The sequence below is a fragment of the Sus scrofa genome, chromosome 4, assembly GCF_000003025.6.
Source record: "Sus scrofa isolate TJ Tabasco breed Duroc chromosome 4, Sscrofa11.1, whole genome shotgun sequence".
NCBI classification, from domain to species: Eukaryota; Metazoa; Chordata; class Mammalia; order Artiodactyla; family Suidae; genus Sus; species Sus scrofa.
Window position 1 is genome coordinate 97,603,499 of NC_010446.5, and position 22,376 is coordinate 97,625,874.

General features: G+C 40.2%; 1 protein-coding gene across 3 annotated transcripts in view; it reads right to left on the reverse strand.

Moving 5' to 3' along the window:
* Nucleotides 1-17,318, reverse strand: part of SNX27 (sorting nexin family member 27) — an 87,174-nt gene extending 69,856 nt beyond the window's left edge. Inside the window, exon 1 of one of the 3 annotated variants that reach the window (XM_003125761.6) lies at nucleotides 16,818-17,318. In XM_003125761.6, the coding sequence (XP_003125809.1) occupies nucleotides 16,818-17,128 (311 nt within the window). In that variant the 5' untranslated portion in view covers nucleotides 17,129-17,318. The remainder of the gene's footprint in view (nucleotides 1-16,817) is intronic. The other 2 variants (XM_013997139.2, XM_021089855.1) reach the window with 2 other exon arrangements.

Sequence of the window (22,376 nt, forward strand, 5' to 3'; positions counted from 1 at the left end):
AAGCCATGTCTGCAACCTACACCACAGCTCACAGCAACGCCAGATCCTTAACCCACTGAGCAACGCCAGGGATCGAACCCGCAACCTCATGGTTCCTAGTCGGATTCGTTAACCACTGAGCCTCGACAGGAACTCCAAGACATGTCCTTTTAAAAAAATTTTATTTTATTGAAGTATAGTTGATTTGCAATGTTGTGCTAGTTTCTGGTGTACCGCAAAGCAATTTAGTTATACATATACACAATAATTTGCAAGGATATGCCCTTTTAAATTTTGCAGTTAAATCATCTGACTGGCTTAGGCTGGCTCCTTTTTATCCAACTCTGCCTCCTTGCTATCTTACTTAGGCAAACAATCAAGTCAGAGAATATTTTTACTAACTAATTGTCTTAGCAATCGTGCTGTACTTTGCCCTTAAACTCTGGAGATAAGGGATTCAGACACACATAAGTGATGAAAAAAGCCAAAGAAAGTCAAGCCTGAACATGTCTGCACTGAAGTATAATTCCAGACCACTAAATATCAAGAACTTTTTGGAATTCTTTTTCAGAAATAACATTTTTACATCTTACGTTTCAGAACACCCAATTTATTGACCAGGACAAGAGAAGTACAACTAGAGAAAGTAAGTTACTCAGCACCATTCATCATTAGAGAACTGTAAATACCATTCCATATCTATTCAAATGGTTTAAAAAAATAATACCAAATGTTAGTGGAGACGTGGAGCAACAGCAACGCATTTATTACAGGTGGGAATGCAAAATGGTATAGCCATTTTGAAAGACAGTTTGAGTTTCTTAAAAGCTAAACAGTCTTACCATAAGATCCAGCAATCATACGCCTAGGTATTTCCCCAACTGACTCCACAACTTATATTTATACAAACTCTTACACATTAGAATTCCCTGGCAGCACAGTGGGTTAAGGATCCTGTATTGTCATCAGTGTGGCTCGGGTTCAATTTCTGGCCAGGGAACGTTCAAATGCCACGGACATAGCCAAAAAACAAAAACAAAACAAAAACTTGAACATAAATGTTTGTAGCTGTGGGGAGTTCCCTTTGTGACTCAGCAGTTAACGATCTCGACAAGGATCCATGAGGATTTGGGTTCAATCCCTGGCCTCGCTCAGTGGGTTAAGGATCCGGTGTTGCCTTGAGCTATGGTGTAGGTTGCAGATGAGGCTTGGATCCGAAGTTGTTGTGGCTATGGTGTAGGCCAGCAGCTGTAGCTTGGATTCAACCCCTAACCTGGGAACTTCCACATGCTGCAGGTACAGTCCTAAAGAGCAAAAGAAAAAAAAAAAGGAAAGAAAGAAAAATGTTTATAGCTGCTTTATTCATAACTGCCAAAAACTGGAAGTAAACAAGATGTCCTTTGTAAGTGAATGAATGAACAAAACGTGGTGTACCAATACAATGGAATATCATTCAGCTATAAAAAGAAATAAGCTCGCAAGACACAAAAAGACATGGGGGAATCTTAAATGCATATTGCTAAGGGAAAGAAGCCAATAAGAAAATGCTATATATCTATGATGGAACATGATAATGTGAGAAAAAAGAATGTAACATGTATGTGTAACTGGGTCACCATGCTGTACAGTAGGAAAAAAAATTGTATTGGGGAAATAACAATTAAAAAAATGCTATATACTGTATGATTCCAATTAATTATATGACATTCCAGAAAAGGCAAAGATCAGTGTCCTGCCAGAGGCTTGGAGGGAGAGGAGGGATGAATAAGTGAAGCACGGGGGATTTTTAGGGCAGTGAAACTATCCATATGATACTGAACACTGCATACACGACAGGATGTATTTGTCAAAACCTACAGAACTTTACAAGAATAAACCTTAATATATGCAAAAAATTAAAACAGTAGGTTCAGAAAATTCCAGGCTGAGATAAGAGAACCTAACTGTATTTCAAATCAATTTCAAAAGCCTCAGTGAAGGGAGTAGTGGGGGAAAGGTACAGACCTAAGTAACTGGAAATGAATGACTTCTATAAGATTTAAGGCCAAAGGGACTGCGCATAAGTACAGTATTCTAGTCAATAAAGTTGTTTCCCAAAGGGGTACAGGTTAACAATTCTAATATTTCTATACTTGTGCACTAGAATTGAACAATTAAGTAAATAAATGTGGATGTGGGGAGCCAAGTTTCTCACTGCTGGGAGTGGAAATGTACAGATCAGTAAAGGGAAAGGGATAAAATATCCATATGGTAATGAAAAAAAGAGAAACATCAGTATGAACTCAAAGATACAGATGGTTACATATAGAAATATTTATAGATATGTATATATAAGGGGTTAATAAACACACATACATTTCTTTGCTTTGTCAGCTGAAAAGGCCTGAAAGAAACTACACTTTAGTAGCAAGAACTAAACTTAATGCCCAGATCTTGGTTTCCAATAACATTCTCCAGTAAAAAGGACCAGTGCCCCTTGGAGAAATGGCTGATTCTAAGACTGGGGCAGGAAATACACAAGATGAGCTCAGAGCATTCTGTATGGAGTACCAGAAAGTAAGGAAGTGCTCAAAAAGAAAACAAAACAAAACACACCCTGATGGGAGTATGGCAGGACGGCACAGAAGCCAACTGAAAGAGCTACCAATGGCAAATTCTGGAACAGCTGGAGAAACCAATACAGTGGCAGTATCAGATTATACAAGACAAAGCATAAAAGAAATACCCACGAGCCCATACTCATATAAACAAATGACAGAATAAATTAACACAGGGGCAAAGAGACATTCTTCTCCTATGCAAAAGAATTCCAAATAAATTATATAGACACTACATTCTAAAGGAGGCGGGCATAACTCCCCACACCTTAAGAGTGAGCTGCACATAATGACTCCTATCCAAATGGTACAGAGTCAAGAAGGGGGAGAGGAGGAGGAGGAGGAGTATAACTTTACAGCAGAGCATCCAGGAGTTCCTGTTATGACCCAGAGGTTTAAGAACCTGACTAGTATCCATGAGGACGCAGGTTCAAGGCCTTGCTCAGAGGGCTAAGGATCTGATGTTGCCACAAGCTATGGCATAGGTCACAGAAGCAGCTTGGATCCTGCGTTGCTGTGGCTGTGACACAGGCTGGCAGCTGCAGTTCCAATCTGACCCCTAGCCTGGGAACTTCCAATTGCCGCAAGCGCAACCTAACATGAAAAAAAAAAAAGCCTGACAAACACTTCAGCTAGATATTCAAGGTCAACACCAACAGTCATAAATCATGATCATAGTATGTACCCTTGAAATGAACTGATGAAAATGGTACTTTATCTCTGTGATGGTCCTCCCCCAAAACCCCAAAACGCCAGCCTAATTATGAAAAAAAAAAAAAAAAAAAATCAGAGCTGGGAGTACCGTGGTGGCCTCACAGTTAAGGATTCAGCCTTGTCACAGCTGTGGCACAGATTCAATCCCTGGCCTAGAAAATTCCACATGCCACACACATGGGCATGGCCAAAAAAGAAAAAGGAAAGACTGAAAAATAGTCAAAGCCAAGATGAGTCCAAGGAGACATGACAACTAAATGTAATGTGATGTCCTGGATGGGATTCTAGAACAGAAATACATTAGATAAAAACCAAGGAAATTGGAATAAACTATGGGCTTCAGTTAACAATAATGTATCAACATTGGTTTACTTATTTAACAAATGTTAAACACTTAACAAATAACCATTCTAATAAAAGATGTTCATAAAAGAAGAAACTACATGGCAGGGGGAGGGGAAGTGTATGTGGAAACTACTATCTGTTCAATTTTTCTATAAACCTAAAACTGTTCTAGAAAATAGAGTCAATTTTAAAAATAAGATCACAAATTACACATAATAGTATGACTTCAACTTCATAACAAATGCATAAAAAAAGAACAGCCAAAATACAAAAAGTAGTTGTATTAGGATAATAAGCTGATGGGTGATTTTTTTTCCCTTAGCCTCCAAATTTTTTCTAACATTACTAACATATTACTTTTGTAATTTAAAAATTGAATCTTATACCACTACATGCCTATTTGAATGAACCAAAATCCAAAACTCTGACACCAAATGCTGCCAAGGATATGGATTAAAAGGAACTCTCATTCATGACTGGTAGGAATGCAAAACAGTATAGTCATTTTGGAAGACAGTCTGATTGTTCCTCTGTTGTTTTTTTTTTTAGCCACACTTACAGCATGTGGAAGTGCCCAGGCCAGGAAGTGAACCTGAGCCACGGCAGTGACAACACCAAGTTTTTAACCACTAGGCCACCAGGGAACTCTGGTTTCTTATAAACTAATATACTCTTGCTTCCTGGATCCAGCAATTGTGCTCTTTGGTATTTACCCAAAGGAGTCAAAAACTTACATCCGTACAAACCTGCACATGGATGTTTATAAGCAGCTGTATTCGTTATTGCCAAAACTTGGAAGCAATCAAGATGTCTTTTGGTAAAGGAATGGACAAACTGTAGTAGATCTAGACAATGGAATATTATTAAGCATTAGAAAAAAAACAAGCTATCGAGCCATGAAAAGACCTAAGGGAAACTTAAATGTATATTACTTAGTAAAACCAGAAAGTCTGAAAAGGCTATGTACCGTACGATTCTAACTAGTTGATAATCTGGAAGACGCAAAACTATGAAGAGAGTAAAAAAGATAAGCAGTTGCCAGGGCTTGGGAGCAGAGAGGAGTGAATAAGCAGAGCACAGAGAATTTGGGGGCAGTGAAACTACTCTGTATACTATAATGGCAGATACAACATGTCTTCACAAATATGTCCAACCCACAGAAAATACAACACCAGGAGTGAACCTTAAAATAGGAGTTCCCATTGTAGCTCAGCAGTAACAAACCTGAGTAGTACCCATAAGGATGCAGGTTCGATCCCTGGGACCCGCTCAGTGGGTTAAGGATCTGGCATTGCCGTGAGCTACAGTGTAGGTGGCTGACATGGCTCTGAACCCACGTTGTTGTGGCTGTGGCACAGGCCAGCAGCTATAGCTCCAATTCAACCCCTAGCCTGGGAACGTCCATATGCTGCCAAGAGCAGCCCTAAGAAGCAAAAAAAAAAAAAAAAAAGGTGAACCCCAAAATAAACCATGGACTCTGGGTGACAATGATGTATGAATGTAAGCACATTAGTTCTAACAAATGTGCCCTCTGGTTGGGGATGTTTATATTAGTGGAGGCCATGCATTCTATGAAGAGACTTAATTCACAGTTTGATACCTTTTTTAAGCATCACAAGTATCAATAGTGTATGGCCTTGGCAGGGTTGAGAAACTGAGAGGTATGTCAATCAGCATCTAGTCTTCCCAAAGAGGGGGAAAAAAAATAATAATTTGTCAAATAAGCTGCTCACCATTACTGGGACTAATTTTTACCCTTGGCTGGGTGTTCTATTCAAAAAGAATGCTGCCTGAGGCAGGAAATGTACAAATAAGGATCATACATCTTTCAACCAAAATACCTTCAGCCACAAGTAACAAGGGTTTATTACTTGGGAAGTAGAAATAGACTCCTTAAACCGTCTAGTTCCATGGCAATCGGTATACAAATATAATCTATGCGGTATATTTATTTCTAAAAAAGCAAATCTTATTTGTCATTTAAGAAAAAAATATAATAAAGCTTAGGACTTTATGATATTTAAAATAAATATAAAATTATAATCAAGCTATTCAGAAAAATAATTCATTTGTTATCTGAAAAATCACCTTTAAGGCCAATGTAATAATTTGACACCAAGAAGAAAAAGAAACTTGTTCATTTCCCACCTAACAGAATATAAAATTCTAGTTTTAGAATTTTAAAACAGCCTCCTATATTACAATTATTAAGGCTACAGATCTGTGTTCCAGGTGGCTAGGACACAGCTAGTATACACTTTCTGTCCTTGGCATAATAAATGGGCCCCTTTCATTTTCAAAAGTGTCTTGGCTTGGGCAATGAACTACACAGTCCTCTTAGTTTTAGTACATTTTGTGTCTGGAAGGCTCCTGTTAATCTGCACGGAGTCTCAGGGCACTTGCATTTACAAGTCTAGATAACTAAGGGCAGAAAAGTACTTAGAAGGACTTGGAGGAATTGCTCTAAACTTGTTCATCCCATTGCAGGGGAGGCGGGACTGGGGAGGTTAGGGGAGAAAGAAAGAGACTTCAGATCAACTGAGCTTAAGAAATGACCTCAAGCTGCCAGATTCCCCACCAAATCTAAAATTCTTTTAGGGCAAGGACTGTGTGTCATTCAGCTTCCTATCCCCAGTGTCTATCTAATCTTATGTATGAGGTATAGAAAGCACTTGCTAAAAATTTTCCCTGAATGAATGAAAAAAAGTTATTAAGGCTAGCACATAAATACAGTAATGGTTTTCTTTCATGTACTTCCATAACTTCATTCCTTATTTTTAACTTTTATTCTGGCTTCACTGTTTAGAGGGAAGTACTAAAAATATTATGCAAGCTCCACATTTTTCAAAATTTAGTATTAGTGATCATTTTGTTTTCTATTATGAGAAGTAGTGAAAATAATACATAAGAGTAAAATATGGCATTCAATTATGTCAGCAATTTCAATGTGAGGCTATGTTTTCTTTTACTGAAATATACTGAAAATAAAAGGAATTGTTTTTATTAATTTTTTCAAGAATAAACACTGATTCCAAGGATAGCAAAATAAGGTAAGAAGGACTAAGAAATAAACATGCTGACATTTTAAAAGCACCCTTTATTTTATGTTAATTCTAGGAATAATCTGTTGTAATCATTCCGTTTCATCTCAAAAACTAAATGCACTTAGTAAGAAAAAAATTTAAGAACAATTGAGTTTCCTTGCATCATTGTGGCTAAAGTATTAGAAAGGTCTTTTAAAAAGTTCCAATACCAAAACTATAAAAATATACATTTATTTTGTTTGGACAGGATTTTTTGTTTGCTTATTTTTCAATTTTGTCTTTAAAAACTTGATCAGCATATAACAACTGTAAGGTTCAATTTAAATGTAAAGCTAGCTGAGAAAATGGGTTACTTCTCCACACTGTGAGACAATGAATGCTAAAGGTAAGAAAGTTTCTAATAGCCATAATGATTTCCCTAACCTCACAAACTCATTCCCCTCCTATGTACAATTTCTGAGGATCCCCCCAATCAGTTATTCACCAGCAAAACAAACATAATGAGTCCTAAATCATTTCTCAACCTCAATTTAGGCTTTCAGACCTGCTATAATTTGAATCATTGCCTATATGGCTAATTTAAAGGCAACCCCCAAATGTTTTTTAGTCTGGCATACAATGAATGTTATTTAAACAATAAAACCTACTTGCTTTATCATGAGCCTTAGTTTACAAGGCAGGTAACTTACCAAAGAAGGAATCTTAATTTTTTTAAGTTCTATTTTACTACTATTTCTGAATTACTACATCATGTGATTAAAAGCATGATTCCTCATGTGATCTGATAAGTCCGTCCTGGGGTGACAGCCTACACCTTGAATTCCAACACCAATTTCCTAATATTCAGTTAGTCTTCAGAGGTTCTATATTTGAGTGTGAGTAGAAGTGTAAATCTATCACTACTACTGAAAAACAGCTCAAAATATCTTCATCAATGAAAGATAGCCCTTAAATATTAGTAACAAGAGAGATACTTGTGAAGTGATCTGGCCCTTTAGCAATCAAATACTATCCTTTAATCCAAAATATCTGGGCAATTTCTTTTGAATACTGAGGAACACAGACTACAGTTTCTGTAAATTGTAGTCTATTTCAACATATTGAATAAGAAAGTTTTGGTAAGACCTTCTCTCTCTCTTTTTTTTTTTCCGTCTTTTGTCTTTTGAGGGCCACACCCATGGCACATGGAGGTTCCCAGGCTAGGGGTCCAGTAAGAGCTGTAGCCGCTGGCCTACACCACAGCCACAGCAATGCAGGATCCAAGCCGCATATGCCACCTACACCACAGGTCATGGCAACGCCGGATCCTCAACCCACTGAGCAAGGCCAGGGATCAAACCCACGTCCTCATGGATGCTGGTCAGGTTAGTTAACCATTGAGCCACGATGGGAACTCCCAGCAAGGCCTTTTCATATTAGCAACATAAAGGATAACTGGGTGGGCCAGAGAAATCTAAAATAATCTATCGGCACATAACTCATAAAAGGAAACTTCAGTGTCACATTTCCTTGAATTCAAAAAACCAGGTGAGAACAAAACTCTGTCATATCTAAGAGACCCAAGTTACATATCTTGAGAAAACAAATTCAAAAAATAGTTTTTAACCCCCTTAGAATCAAAGTGATCATAATATTCGGTAAATAGAACTAAATAACCTGCATGGTACATTCAGTAGACAAGCTACATACACTTTACAAATTATAAACTTTATAGATGATTAAATTGATCAGCAAGAGAAGTGGAAGAAGTTTCTAAACCTTTCATAGAAGTCATCACATTTTCTAAGATCTCCAAATATCAAGTTAATCAACCTCCCAATTTTCAAAACATACTAAATAAATACCTAGCGCTAGACAGACACCCAGATATAAAAGTACTGTACTAAAGGGTGGGGGAAGAGACAACTTCCTGGTTAATCTCACTGAATAGTTCTGTAAGAGTAATCATCGGCCCGTGAATGCCTCTGGAAGAAAATCCACACAAGCAGCTGACTCCCTGCAGACTGCTCTGTACTTTTCCAAAGAGAAGTAAACTAATTACTTATGTTTCAAGTCCACAGAATACATGGATTCATCATTCTAGTCTTGTTCTGAGGTCTGATCCAAGAATCTAGTTTCAGATAGCTTAAGCTTAAGCAAAAACAAATCTTTTTTTTTTTTTTTTTTAAAGATGCTTTCATAACAACGGAAGTTAGTTGAAGGAAGTACACATGAGGGTACTCAAATATAGTACCTTATTCTGCAGCTTTAGTACCTTGCAAACAGGCATATTTCCCAACTATTGAGAACCTTATTAGTTAGCAGGGAGCAATAAATAATAAACAAAAGAGATTATATGCATACTACCTAGTATTTCACTAATACCATACCACAAAATTTTATTCTGAAGTACCCCTCACATTACTGACAGAAAGCCGAAATTCAATGTGTGATCACCATCAATTCTTAAACTTATTTGAAAGATCTTTGTAAGAATTTTCATTTTGAAGGTAGACTGCAGGTACAAATCTTAGTACTTATTCAAGTTCCCTGTCTGTCTTTAGCCCCCCCTCAACTCCCAGCAACATGCTGTATGCCAAAATAAAAGATTTAAATTAAAGAAGGCATCTTAACAAAAAAAAAAAAAAAAAAAAAAAAAAAAAAAAAAAGGAGGCATCTTCAAATCAGAGGAATACAACAGAACATCACAGGTAGGGGAGAGCACAAGGGGACCTACAGCATATAGGATCAAACTTTAACAACTGTAAACACAATAGTAAGTACAGTCAAATAAAAAAGAAGAGAAAGAGAAAAGGATATTTGAGAAGCCAAACTGGACTGTGGGATAAAATACATATACAAATTAAAGGCAACCAGCTCCGCACCAGCTGTTCCCAGTTCTAAGTATTAGAGCTTAGTTGTCTTTAGTTCCCTTCTTTATATAGTACAAGACAGCCCAAGAGAGTAGATGCTCTGAAATTCTTCTAATTCTAACAGTGATTTTCCTCTTTGGCCTTGTGAATGTTATTCAACCTCTTCAGTAAATAAATAAAAACTAAATTTACTGAGAGTGCTGGGTATTAATATATATATACTACTATATTCTGACCTCAAAAACAGAATAAAATCCAAATTTTTAGTACTGCAATCAAAACCCTGTTTGATCTAACTTCAAGCATAGCTGTCTGCAAACAAACAGCAACTTTATTTTTATTTTTTTTTTTTTCCCACTGCAAACAGCAACTTTAGATTCCAAAGACCCTCCCTTTGGCCACAGGATCAGCCTACAAAATCCTTCCTCCTTTTCTCCCTACTTAAATTATACTTGTCCTTCAATCAGTTTGAAAGCCTCCTTATAACCTATCTACCCACCAACCTTCCCATCTTTCCAAGTATATTCACTTGAAAAGCCTCTAAACTCCCACTGTGTTCTTCATTTAACTCCATTATTTCATTTTGCTTTACATACAGTAAATTGTTTACATGTACCTTCTCCTCGGCAGTGTAAGCTTCTCAAAGGCAGGGATGCAGGGGCTCCGTGATTCATACAAGCCTAGCAGTACTTTACACATAGCTTGTGCTTAACTGTGGTACCAGATTGAATATTAGTGGGACAACCTCAGAAAAGTGATGCCCTTAATCATTGTTTTTCAATGATTACAACCTAATGAGTCATGAAATTAATGCAGTGGGCCACCACCAGTACTCAAAAAACAAAAACCCCCAAATATTGAACAGACTAAAAACATACCAGAGTGCATGATACCAGTAAACAGTTTTGTGAAACTTGTCTCAGGTGGGGTTTTGGTGGTTTTGGGGTTTTGTTGTTTTGGATTTTGGGTTGTATTTAGTTTAGGTTGTAATATAAAATGTATCTCTTACATGAGTTGCAATTTTTAAAAAATATTTTAAAACTGCCTAAATATTATTTTTCTAAATGTGGGTCTGGAATGATACCAGCCATACACAGGCTCTTACTGGACTGCCCAAGTGAAGCAAAGAAATCATCTATACAGTTGACGGTCAAAGAACAGAATGACTCTAACTGGCTCCAACCTCAACCACAACAATATCCTTTGTGCCAGTAATGCCAGCATCTAACAAATGAATTCACCACAAATCATGCTCCCAAAGCACTGTGCAGTGATCATAAATTGTAAATGTTTTCTTCTCAACTGAGTTTCTCTGCTTATCTACCAAATCATAAGAATTATGCCCAATGGGACTTATCTTTAAAAAAATAATTATCCTTAAGAGCATGCATGGTAACAAGCCCTCACCTGAAAGAAATTGGAAAGTGGTGACTAGAAAGAGAACTGTCCTTCACAATAACTTATATGACTCAGAAAAATCTTCATGTTACTAACAAAAGTTCTCTTCCTGGTCACAGCAATGTTGTGGAAGTGATTTCTGAAGGGAAAATAATTCTATTTTCAAATTTAGTTTTATTATTTTGCCAGACAGCTACTTACTTAAAATACCTCTTGGATTTGCAACTATGATTGTCATCCTCTCTTCACTGATAACCAGCAGAGTAAAGATAACAGAAAATAAAGGCAAAGAAGGACTGTTTCGGTTCCCTGTCTTCCATCCAATTTAACAATAAGAGAGACAGGGTAAATAAAGACATAACACGGTTGCACTTCCAAATCAAAGAACCAAAGCTCAACTGCTATCCAAGTTCACAGGGATGTCACTGAATTTTGACTACTCAGTGAAGAACAGTTGACTATTAACAGTCAAGAACAGCAGAGAATAATAATCTATAATGGAAAAGAATCTGAAAAAGAATATACATATATTTGCTTTACTGTACCCTACAACATTGTAAATCAACTATACTTCAAGTAAAAAAAAAAAAAAAGAATAGTTGAGAAAACACAGAGATGAAAAATACACTGGATTTAGAATCCAAAGACCTGGGTTTAATTCTAGTTAACATTTATTTCTGCAATACCCAGTTTCCTCTCTTGTGAAATAGTGATAATACTCCCCACATTTATTCAGCAAGCATTTATGGAAGAATACCTTCTATGTGCCACTAGACATCTGGCTAGGGAAACCACACAGATGTAGTCCCTGCCATCAAGAAGCTTATATTTTCCCTATCTCACAAGACTATTGTGAAGATTAAATGTAAAAACACTGTGCAAATTGTAACATTACACAAACTGCAAAGTGTATAATGACTATTATCACCGTTAACTTGTTCTACCTCTTAACCCTCATCTTTATTACAACAGCTTAGCTAGATTCAATAAAGTATAGATGATCAAACATAGTCCACTACTAATTTTCACAAGTGCTGGAATTTCAAGAGCCTAACAAATCACTTTGTTAGTATAGTCTTTTTTTTTTTTTTTTTTTTGCTTTTTTAGGGCCATACCCACAGCATATGGAGGTTCCCAGTCTAGGGGAACAGAGACGGGTCAAATCGGAGCTGTAGCTGTTGGCCTATGCCACAGCCACAGCAAGACAGGATCCAAGCCATATCTGCAGCCTACACCACAGCTCACAGCAATCCAGATCCTAAACCCACTAAGAAGGCCAGGGATTGAAACTGCATCCTCATGGATGCTAGTCAGATTTGTTAACGACTGAGCCATGACGAGAACTCCTGTTAGTATAGTCTTAGCTAATGGCTATACATAAAATGAACCGAGAATTCAAGGTTGGTAGTTTCACTCCAGGTGTGGGTTGGGTGTGTGGGTTCCATTACCCACACCTGGCAAGGCAGTAAAAAAATATAAAGATTTCTAGGCCCATGCAAGACCTACTAAGTCATACCCTTAACAGGGTGAGCCTGAGAATCCACACTTTGGACAAGCACTCAGTGATTCTTAGGCTCACTAAAGCTTGAGAGTCATTGCCATTAAAACTTCCTTTAATCAATAACCACGATTTAAAACACCATTTCCAGAGTTCCTACTGTGGCACAGTGGTTAAAAATTTGGCTTACAGCAGCTCAGGTTCCTATGGAGGTGCAGGTTCGATCCCCAGCCCAGTGGCACAGAGGGTTAAAGGATCCAGTGTTGCTGTAGCTGAGATGTAGGTCCAAGCTGAGGCTCAGATTCAGTCCCTGGCCTGGGAACGTCCACATGCTGCAGGTGCAGCCATTAAACAAACAAACAAACAAAATACCATTTGCAAAATCTACCAGGAAAATCTAAGCCAAATAGAATTCAGCTACAAATGCAAAAGAAGTTCTTGAGAAGGTAATTTTTAACTCATAAAAATGCTTCTTGTGGCATCGACCTCTTTTTAGTCAATGATTTTCAAACTTTCATATAAAATGAAGCAAAAAAAATGCCCATGAGATATTCATAAGTTTTCCAAATTAATTCTCAATAAACAAAGACAATATAATATATACACATACACACGTACACATTCATATCTTTAATTTTCTTATGGTTCAACTTTAACAAAAGAAAGTTATATCATCTTGCAGCTATCAAGAAGTAATGCATATACTCTGTATCATATTAATGCATCATATTGAATGCTTGCAAGCCAACACTAGGGTCCATGCTTATTGAAGACCACATTATTCAAATACCAGAGAACCAAACTAGCCAACAGACAAACCTATTCCCTCCCTCAAAAATATAGATAGTACCATATCCATATCCACTGCACACTAAAACCCTCCTAAGGGCATCTCTAAAAAAAAAAATCAATCAGGAGCCCTTGAAACTCCTTTAACCTTAAGAAAATCAACCTGAAGTTAAATGTTACTTCACATATTATATATTTAGTGCAAAGACATATTTATTTTGTTCTATTTGTTGAAAGCATCCTTCACTCATTAGCCTCCAGGTATATACACATCAAAGGCAAAACACTCAATGTATGCTACACTGGGAAAAATTACAAGGTGGAGACTAACACTGCTATTCAAGAAAACTTCCCAGAGTTCTGCTGTGGCCCAGTGGGTCACGGGTTGTCACCGCAGCAGCTGGGTCACTGCTGTGGCAAGGGTTTGACTCAGACACTTCCACATGCCATGAGGGTGACAGAAAGAAAGAAAGAAAAAAGAAAGAAAGAAAGAGAAAACTTCCCATCTTCAGTAAAATTTAGAGCCCAGAAGGCTTTTTCATACTCCACTATCAAGCCCTGCAACATGTCTCTTTCCCAAAACAGAATCTAGTCAGTTTTGAAGTGAGAAAGCACAAACCAAACCATACTGAATTTAGTTTAGCAGCTATTCTAGATTCAATGAGAACGAGGTCTTTGCAGCTTTTAAAGAAATTCAAAGAAATAATGCTTTTATTTTTGTCCAAGCTTGTATTCTCTTAAATCTCAATGTTACTCTTTCAAACCTTGACCAGCTGTTCAAACGACTGCAATATATGAAAACTGGAATAAAACAATTTGTATTGGAGGAAAGCGTCTAAAACAGGGAAAGGTCCTAAACAACAATTATCAAGGGGCATCCACCTATGACTCAATACAAACTACATCTACACAGTAATAATCTATATATGCCCACCCTGACCCGACTTGACACTCCAGCAATATGCAACACTTTCCTGGGGCAACAGAGAGGTTAACTTAAGGAAAAGTATTGCCTAAAGAATGCTTTAGGAAAATCAGCATCAATTTAACCAAAATCAAAACAAGCAGCAGACACACATCCCTCAAGAACTGTGTCTGTTTGGTGTCTGATTTCCGCCTCTCACTTGAAAACCTAAGGAGGAGATGTAGACCTTGGAAGAAGGGAAGGAAAGAGAAAGAAATTGTACAGTTGAGGACCCAAAGAATTTACCAACTAGTTACGCTCTGGGTTGTAACATCACTATTTTCCCTGGAGTAGTAGAGAAACTTCAAAGAATTTGGAAATCAAAATACAGGTGGAAGGTGAGAAATCAAAGCCAGGAAGATGTCTGAGCATCACAACCTTCTGGAGAAAGGTTCTCTAAGCAAAAAGTGCTCTTTTTGCCTACCCACTAAAAGAAAGAACATCTCTACTCACCACCAAGGATGTACCAAAATGTGATGTCTTTTCTCTAGAAGGAGGAATGGACCTAGACTGGAACCTGGGCCCGAGGCAAGTCCTTTTACCTAACTAGGGAATCATCTGAGGTCTCCTTTATGGTACCTAGTTTACAGGTGGACTCTGCTGCAAAAACCCTAGTAAAGACAAAAAGCCACCAACTATGTTAGTTGAATATATATATATATATATATATATATATACACACACACATATATATATATATATAAAATGGTTGATCATGTTAGCTATTGTCTTTCTACAGAATTATTTTAGTTTAGTTCCTTCAGCTCCAGTAAAAAATAAATGATTTAGAACTTTATGATGAAGAAAAGAATTAGATGCGCAGGTATGAAGCAAAAGGCCACTACTGCATTCCATATCTGAATTCCCTGACCCCCAAAAGATAAAGAATACATTGCCAGAGAGTACCAGAAAAAGAGTATGTAGGACATCAATGGAAAAAGAACGCATCTATTTACAGAAAGGACAGAGGAAAGGCATAATTGCTCCAAACACTTACTTTGGTGAGCTACTTTTTCTTGAGGTAAAAGATAAGAGGAAACAGAACGAATGGATACCACAGAGTAAGAATGTCTAGAATAAGGGTAGGTGGCATAAGCTGAATAAGACGGGATGGACTCCTCTACGGGTCCTTCAAAATACTATCCCCTTGAAACCTTGATCAAACCTACTGTTCTACTAGAGGAAAGACTGAAGGTTATGGAAATTATGATTAAAATAACATTTATAAAAAATGAGAGATTTTATGAGGACAAATCCAAGCACTGAAGGAGAGGGCATAAGAGTGAAAAAAGAATATGCAAGACAGAGTCAGGAAGGAGAGAGATCCAGGATTGAAGACTGCTGAGGATAATGGAGACAATGAGAGGATATACCACCTAGCAGTCAATCAGCAATCACTGTATAAATCTTAATGCAAAGTATAAAAACACAAATGTAACACCTGGATTAAAGACATGAGGGAGGTCTGCAAAGAAATTGCAAGACAAGGCAGCATCCTGCCAGAGCTTTAAGGGATGCAGTGAGCAAGTAAGGATGAAGGAGTATGAAGGGGGAGGGACTGCAGCAAGGAAAGACGATGGGTTGCAGCAGCAGAAGGGGCCTAAAAAGAGAAGGAAGGGCAAGGAACCTATAAGAGAGAAAGAATAGGATAAAGTCAAGCACGAGATAACAAGAGAACAGAGTAGGAGAGAGAATGAAAATGGCCTGCCCTGAAAAAGGGGGAAGTCAAAGACCCAAAAGAGGGTCACAGTTTGGGGGAAGCAAGGAGCTAAGGAGAGCTCTACTCTAAACCTGACTCAAAAGAAGTATGAGTATGGTGCAAGAGTGAAGACAGGGGCCAGAACAGGGATGCTCTCAGAGGGATGTAGTGATGGAGACCCTAGAGTCAAAATCCTGGTGTAATATGGGAATTACGGTGGAGAGAAACTATCATGTCAAAGACGACACCATCATTTGGGGGGGGGGCAGAAAAGAAGGTATTCTCGGAGTACGAATACAACACGAAGGGGAGGAAAGGGGCACACAGCAGGACAGAAAAATACAGGGAGTGCTTAACCATAAGGAGAGGGTAACTAAGAAAAGAAAAAGAGTGCGGCGTGGAGGGACGTTGTTGCGGGGGGCGCGGGGGGCGGGGAGTAGGAGCGACCAAAGGTCCCGCCTACTTGCTCTAGAGGGGAGAGGGGACGGTCCAGGGGGCTGAAAGGAGTGGTGGAGAACAAGAAACTACGATGCTCAGGATGAGAACTTAGGGAGGAGGCACTGTGGCTGGGTCAGAAAAGGAAATGCTGTCAGTTAGAAGCAGAAGAGAGTCAATATGAGGAAAGCGAGGGGCACCGAGGAGCAGAAAGCCGCATGCCAAAGGGGAAGGCAAAGGGGCAGAAAGGAAACCAAAGGAATGGGGGCAGGGGTAAAAGCAGTACGGGCAACGGGACACACACCGGAGATTACAGGGAGAGAGGTGGGGGTCCCAGAAACCCAGGGTGTGGGGAGGTAAAAGGGTCAAGCCTCATGGAGAGGCGGGGGTCCGGAGGGCCGGTTCGGCGGTTGCGGGGAGGTGCGGCCTGAGGGTGACAGGGGTAGAAGGAAAATGCAGGGACAGGCGGAGGGGATGGGGCGGTGAGCAGCCCGGATACTCACACCTCCAGAATGCGGTCCCCCTTGCGCACCCCGGCCCGGTCGGCCGCCCCCCCGGGCAGCACGGCGCTCACATGCTGCAGCGGCGCGTACAGCTCCCCGTTGATGCTCCGCAGTTGCCCGCCCTCGCTCACTTGGCCCCGCACGTTGAAGCCGTAGCCGGACTCGGACTTGACAATGCGCACGACCCGCGGGCCGCCGCCTCCCCCGCCGCCGTTCCCGGCGCAGTGGAGCCCAGACCCTCCACCGCCGCCGCCACCTCCGTTCCTGTGAGGGGCTGCGGGGTGAATCCCTTCCCCGTCCTCGTCCGCCATCTTGCGAGCTGAGCGAGCTGTACTCCCACCCCGCTACGCCTCCACTCCCTCCGCGCGTGCTCGCCCTTCTCAGCAGCCGCGCGACCTCCGGCGCGCGCGCTCGCTCTGCCGATCGCGGGACCGGAGTTGGCCACCGAGCTGCCGGCGCGGGCTATGGGGAGGCAGGGGGCGGGGGTGAAAGAGGACGGTTAGACACCGTGAAGCCTCCTGGGAGATGTAGTTTCTGGATGGTGAGGGCTGTGGGGGTAGGGCTAGGCCCAGGACGGAGCTGAAGTTATATGACGCAATTTCGGGCGCAAAGCCTGCTGGGGGTTGTAGTTCGCCCTTTACGCTTTTTTTAGGAGTTTCCTGTTGGACCGTGAGCTGCCAACCCAGCCTCGAGTGTGGCTGACAGGTTCAGCTGTTGAGGTGGGACAAGTTTTATTTTTCTCCTTTCATTTAGTGGCCTCTAAAAACAATAATATTAGGACAAATCGACGTCTGCGATTCAACACAGTCTTAAATTGTAACAACTCGTTTGCTCAATAACTTTGTTTCTACGTTGGTAATTTTATTCCACAACCCCAACAATCTTGTGAGACAAATGGAACATGAATTCATTTCTCTATTTCACGTATTAGGAAACCGAACCAAAGTGAGCTATTAAGTAATAGGAACTAAAGCCCAGTTATTTTTGTGCAACATTATTTTTGTATACCGCAACTACCTAAAAACTATGCCCCACGTATGTGAAAAGCATATGTAGGAGAAACTGTGGTCCCAGTGATTTAGACCTGGATATTAGAGTAGGCCAATTAATCATTTCAGTTTGCAATGATTTGGAGGTTTGGGTGTTTTTGCTTTTTAATTTAAAAATATTCATATATATATTTTTTAGTTGAGGTATAGTTGAAATACAATATTGTGTGTCAGGTATAGTGATTCGCAATTATTAAAGATTATACTCCATTTATAGCTATTATAAAATATTGGCTCTATTTCCTGTGCCACACAGTATATACTTGTAGCTTATTGATTATATACACAGCAGTTTGTACCTTTTAATCCCCTACCACTATTGTGCCCCTCCCTCATTCTCTCTCCCCACTGGTAACCACTAGTTTGTTTTCTATTATCTGTGCGTCTTTCTTTTTTGTTATATTCACTAGTATTTATTTCTTAATTCCACGTATAGTGATAACAGACATTATGGAGCAATGATTTTGAAGTTAACCTTTATTTGAAATTCATTTTGTTCTTCCCATCATCACAGTGGAGTTCTTTTCTTTGTCTTTTTTTTTGCTTTTTAGGGCCACACTTGTCAGCATATGGTGGTTCCCAGGCTAGGGGTCTAATTGGGGCTATAGCTGCCAGCCTGTACCACAGCCACAGTAACACAGGATCTGAGCCAGGTCTGTAACCTACACCACAGCTCATGGCAATACCGGATCCTTAACCCACTGAGCAAGGCCAGGGATCGAACCTGAAACCTTATGATTCGTTTCCGCTGTGCCGCAATGGGAATTCCCAAGTTCTTTTTTTTTTTTTTCAATGGCCATACCTACCGTGTATGGAAGTTCCCGGGCCAGGGACTGAATCCAAGTTAAGCTTCAACCTGTGCCACAGCTGCTGTGGCAATGCCAGATCTTTAACCCACTGTTCCAGGCCAGGGATGGAACCCTTGCCTCCCCAGTAACCTAAGCCACTGCAGTTGGATTTTTCTCTTTAGGGCCACACCTGCGGTGTATGGAAGTTCCCAGGTTAGGGGTTGAATCAGGGCTGCAGCTGCTGGTCTACACCACGGCCATGGCAACACCAGATCCAAGCTGCATCTGCGATCTATGCCACGGCTTGTGAGAACACTGGACACTTAACCCAATGAGTGAGGCCAGGAATTGAAACTGCATCCTCATGGATATTAATTGGGTTCTTAACCCACTGAGCCACAACAGGAACTCCTGCAGTTGGATTTTTAATCCACTGTACCACAGCAGGAACTCCAAGAGTGGAGTTGCTTGCAAATGGCAGCAATTCATGTTTTTTGGTTATCTACCCCACCACAAACTTACAGATATTGTGCAAAATGTCTGGCAAAGGCAAATAAGAATAGCAAGAGAAAAATGATGAAAAACAGCTTACTTAAGTACTTACTGCTCAAGTCTGGTATTTGATTTTACCCTACTCTAGGCTAATAAATTAGTCTGTTACTGTTTCGCGGATGCCGATAAAAGGCATAAGATTCCTGGATCTGAGTCAAAGGATTTTTACTCTCGACCTGTATAGGGAGAAACTTGAGCTTTAGCACCTTTGTGTGAATTCCTCTTGCCCCTCAAGTGCCACAGGAATGACAGAAGCGCTCACACGAATGCTGTGTGGTTGGTAGACTCATACCATAGCTGGGGAACACTGAACTTGGGAACCTGCCACTTTATAGAAAGTAGTAAGTAAACATGCTCTTTGTCCTGGAGGGAAAAGCTTATTTCATCCTTCAAAATTGCTCACAGGAAACATAATCCTGAGACATGACCCTGACAAAAAACAGTCAGGGCCCTGCATTCTTATTTTGTTGTCATTGTCATTTTTGTTTGTTTTTGCTTTTTATAGCTGCATCTATATCCTATGGAAGTTCCCAGGTTAGAGGTTGAATAGGAGCCACAGCTTTTAGCCTACACCATAGCCACAACACGCCAGATAGGAGCCCGAGCTGCATCTGTGACCTACACTGCAGCTTACAGCAACACCAGATCCTTAACCCACTGAGTAAGGCCAGGGATCAAACCTGCATCCTCATGGATACTAGTCAGATTCTTAACCCACGGAGCCACAACGGGCACTCCCGTCCTGCATTCTTGTCATACCCAGGAAGGTGGGTAAAAGCATGAAAGACCCACAAAGAACTGTCATTCTTGCAACATTACTATTGCCAAACACTATTCTAAGCACTTTATAATCTCGTTTAATCCTCACAACCCTTTAATATTCTTTATTTCATAGATTAATAAAGAGGCATAGGGAGTTACTACTATACTGCAGTGGGTTAAGAATCCAACTGCCGTGGCTTGGGTTGCTGAGGAGCTGTGGGTTCAATCCCCAGCCCAGGGCTGTGGGTTAAAATGACCCCGAGTTGTCACAGCTGGGGCTCAGGTCACATCTGAGGCTCAGATTCAATCCCTGGCCTGGGAACTTCTCTATGTCACAGGTGCAGCTACTAAAAACAAGACCAGGAGTTCCCGTTGCGGTGCAGTAGAAATGAATCCAACTAGTTTCCATGAGGATGCAGGTTCAATCCCTGGCCTCACCCAGTTGGTCAGGGATCTGGTGTTGCCGTGAGCTGCAACACAGGTTAACAATGTGGTGTGGATCTGGCATTGCTGTGGCTGTGGTATAACTCCCATTGGACCCCTAGCCTGGGAACTCCATAAGCCACACCTGCAGCCCTAAAAAGCAAAAACAAATAAACAAAAAACTCTGAAACAAACACCCCCCCCAAAAAAAAACTACAGGCATAGGGAGCTCAAACAATTTATAATCTATGAATCTAGGAAAAGCAACAGGGATTGCAGAGGTCTGACAGCTTGTACAAGCAACAAACAATTCCCAAAAGAATTTATGGACTATGTAAGGGTTTCCAGGAATTGCTCAGGAGGAAAAAATTCAGAATAATTAGGACGTCTTACAAAAAGTGGGATGAGGAATCAAAGTTATTATATTAGAACATTAAAAATTAGCCTTTTTATAACCAAGCTAATGAAGAGGAGTCTTGATTAGTGAAACAAATGTATAAAGTAATACAAGTTAGCATAAGAATTTTGCTCCAAAATAATAATGGCATTTGGATCAAACATGAGGTGTTTGGTTTGAACTGAGCACTTAATGAGAAGGAACTTACCCAGAAAAACAAGGCATCAGAAAAAGGAAAAAGAGCTGGACTTTTTTTTGCATTTGTTTACTTGGCAAAAATATACCGAATACCTACTCTCTTCTACACTTGATCATGGTGGCTAGGGATCCAAAGGTAAATAAAATGATATCTACAAACTTCATGAAGGACAATATGACATGATCATACTTACAAATGCTTATGTGCCTTAATCTGTCAGTTGCACTTCTACGAGTTTATTTTACCGTCACACTTGCACATGTGTGAAAGGACATTTTTGTGAAGCTAATCAGGGCAGTATTGTTTGTATTTGCAAAAGATTGGAAATAACTTCGTTAAATTAAGATAAAGCCACAATGGAACATTGAATAACTCTAAATAAAGAATGAGGAAGTTCTTTAATGAAGTGAAATGATCTCATGGATACTCTACATAATTAAATGAAAAGGTGCAGCACAGTCTGTAGGACATGATACCACTTTTGTTTAAAAGGGAACCATAGCTATGTCTCGAAGTATTCACAAGAAACTGATAACATCGATGGCCTCTGGGGAGGGGGACTGGACAGCTGCAGGGGGGAGGACGGGGTAGAAGACTTTTCACTATATACCTTTTTTTTTTTTTTGGCTTTTGTCTTTTTAGGGCCACTCCTGCAGCATGTGGAGGTTCCCAGGCTAGGAGCCCAATCAGAGCTGTAGCTGCCGGCCTACGCCGGAGCCACAGCAACGCCAGATCCAAGCCGTGTCTGCCACCCACACCACAGCTTACGGCAATGCAAGATCCTTAATCCACTGAACAAGGCCAGGGATCGAACCCGCAACCTCATGGTTCCTAGTTGGATTCGTTTCCGCTGCACTATGACAGGAACTCCCTATGTACCTTTTTGTAATTTCTGAATTATTTATTCACTTATTTATTTATTGTCTTTCTGTCTTTTTAGAGCCGCACCTGTAGCATATGGAGGTTCCCAGGTTAGGGGTCCAATCAGAGCTGTAGCCATCAGCCTACAGCAGGGCCACAACAACGTGGGATCCGAGCTGCAACTGCAACCTACACCACGGCTCACAGCAACGCCGGATACTTATCCCACTGAGTGAGGCCAGGGATCAAACCTGCGTCCTTATGGATGCCGGTCAGGTTCGTTAACTGCTGAGCCATGATGGGAACTCCAACTTCTGAATTTTTAGACAGGTGTTCATGTTGCCTATTCAAAAAATAAATACAAAAAATACTTAGAAACGTGATCAGAGCTTCAAAATAAGAAATAAAATGAGATGCCATTACAAGCTCTAAGGAACTCACAATCTAGCAAGAGAGACAGCAAAATAAAAAGCAATTACAATGCAGACCTTGGCACTTCTGAGTAATAAGCACTGTGCTAGAGGCCCG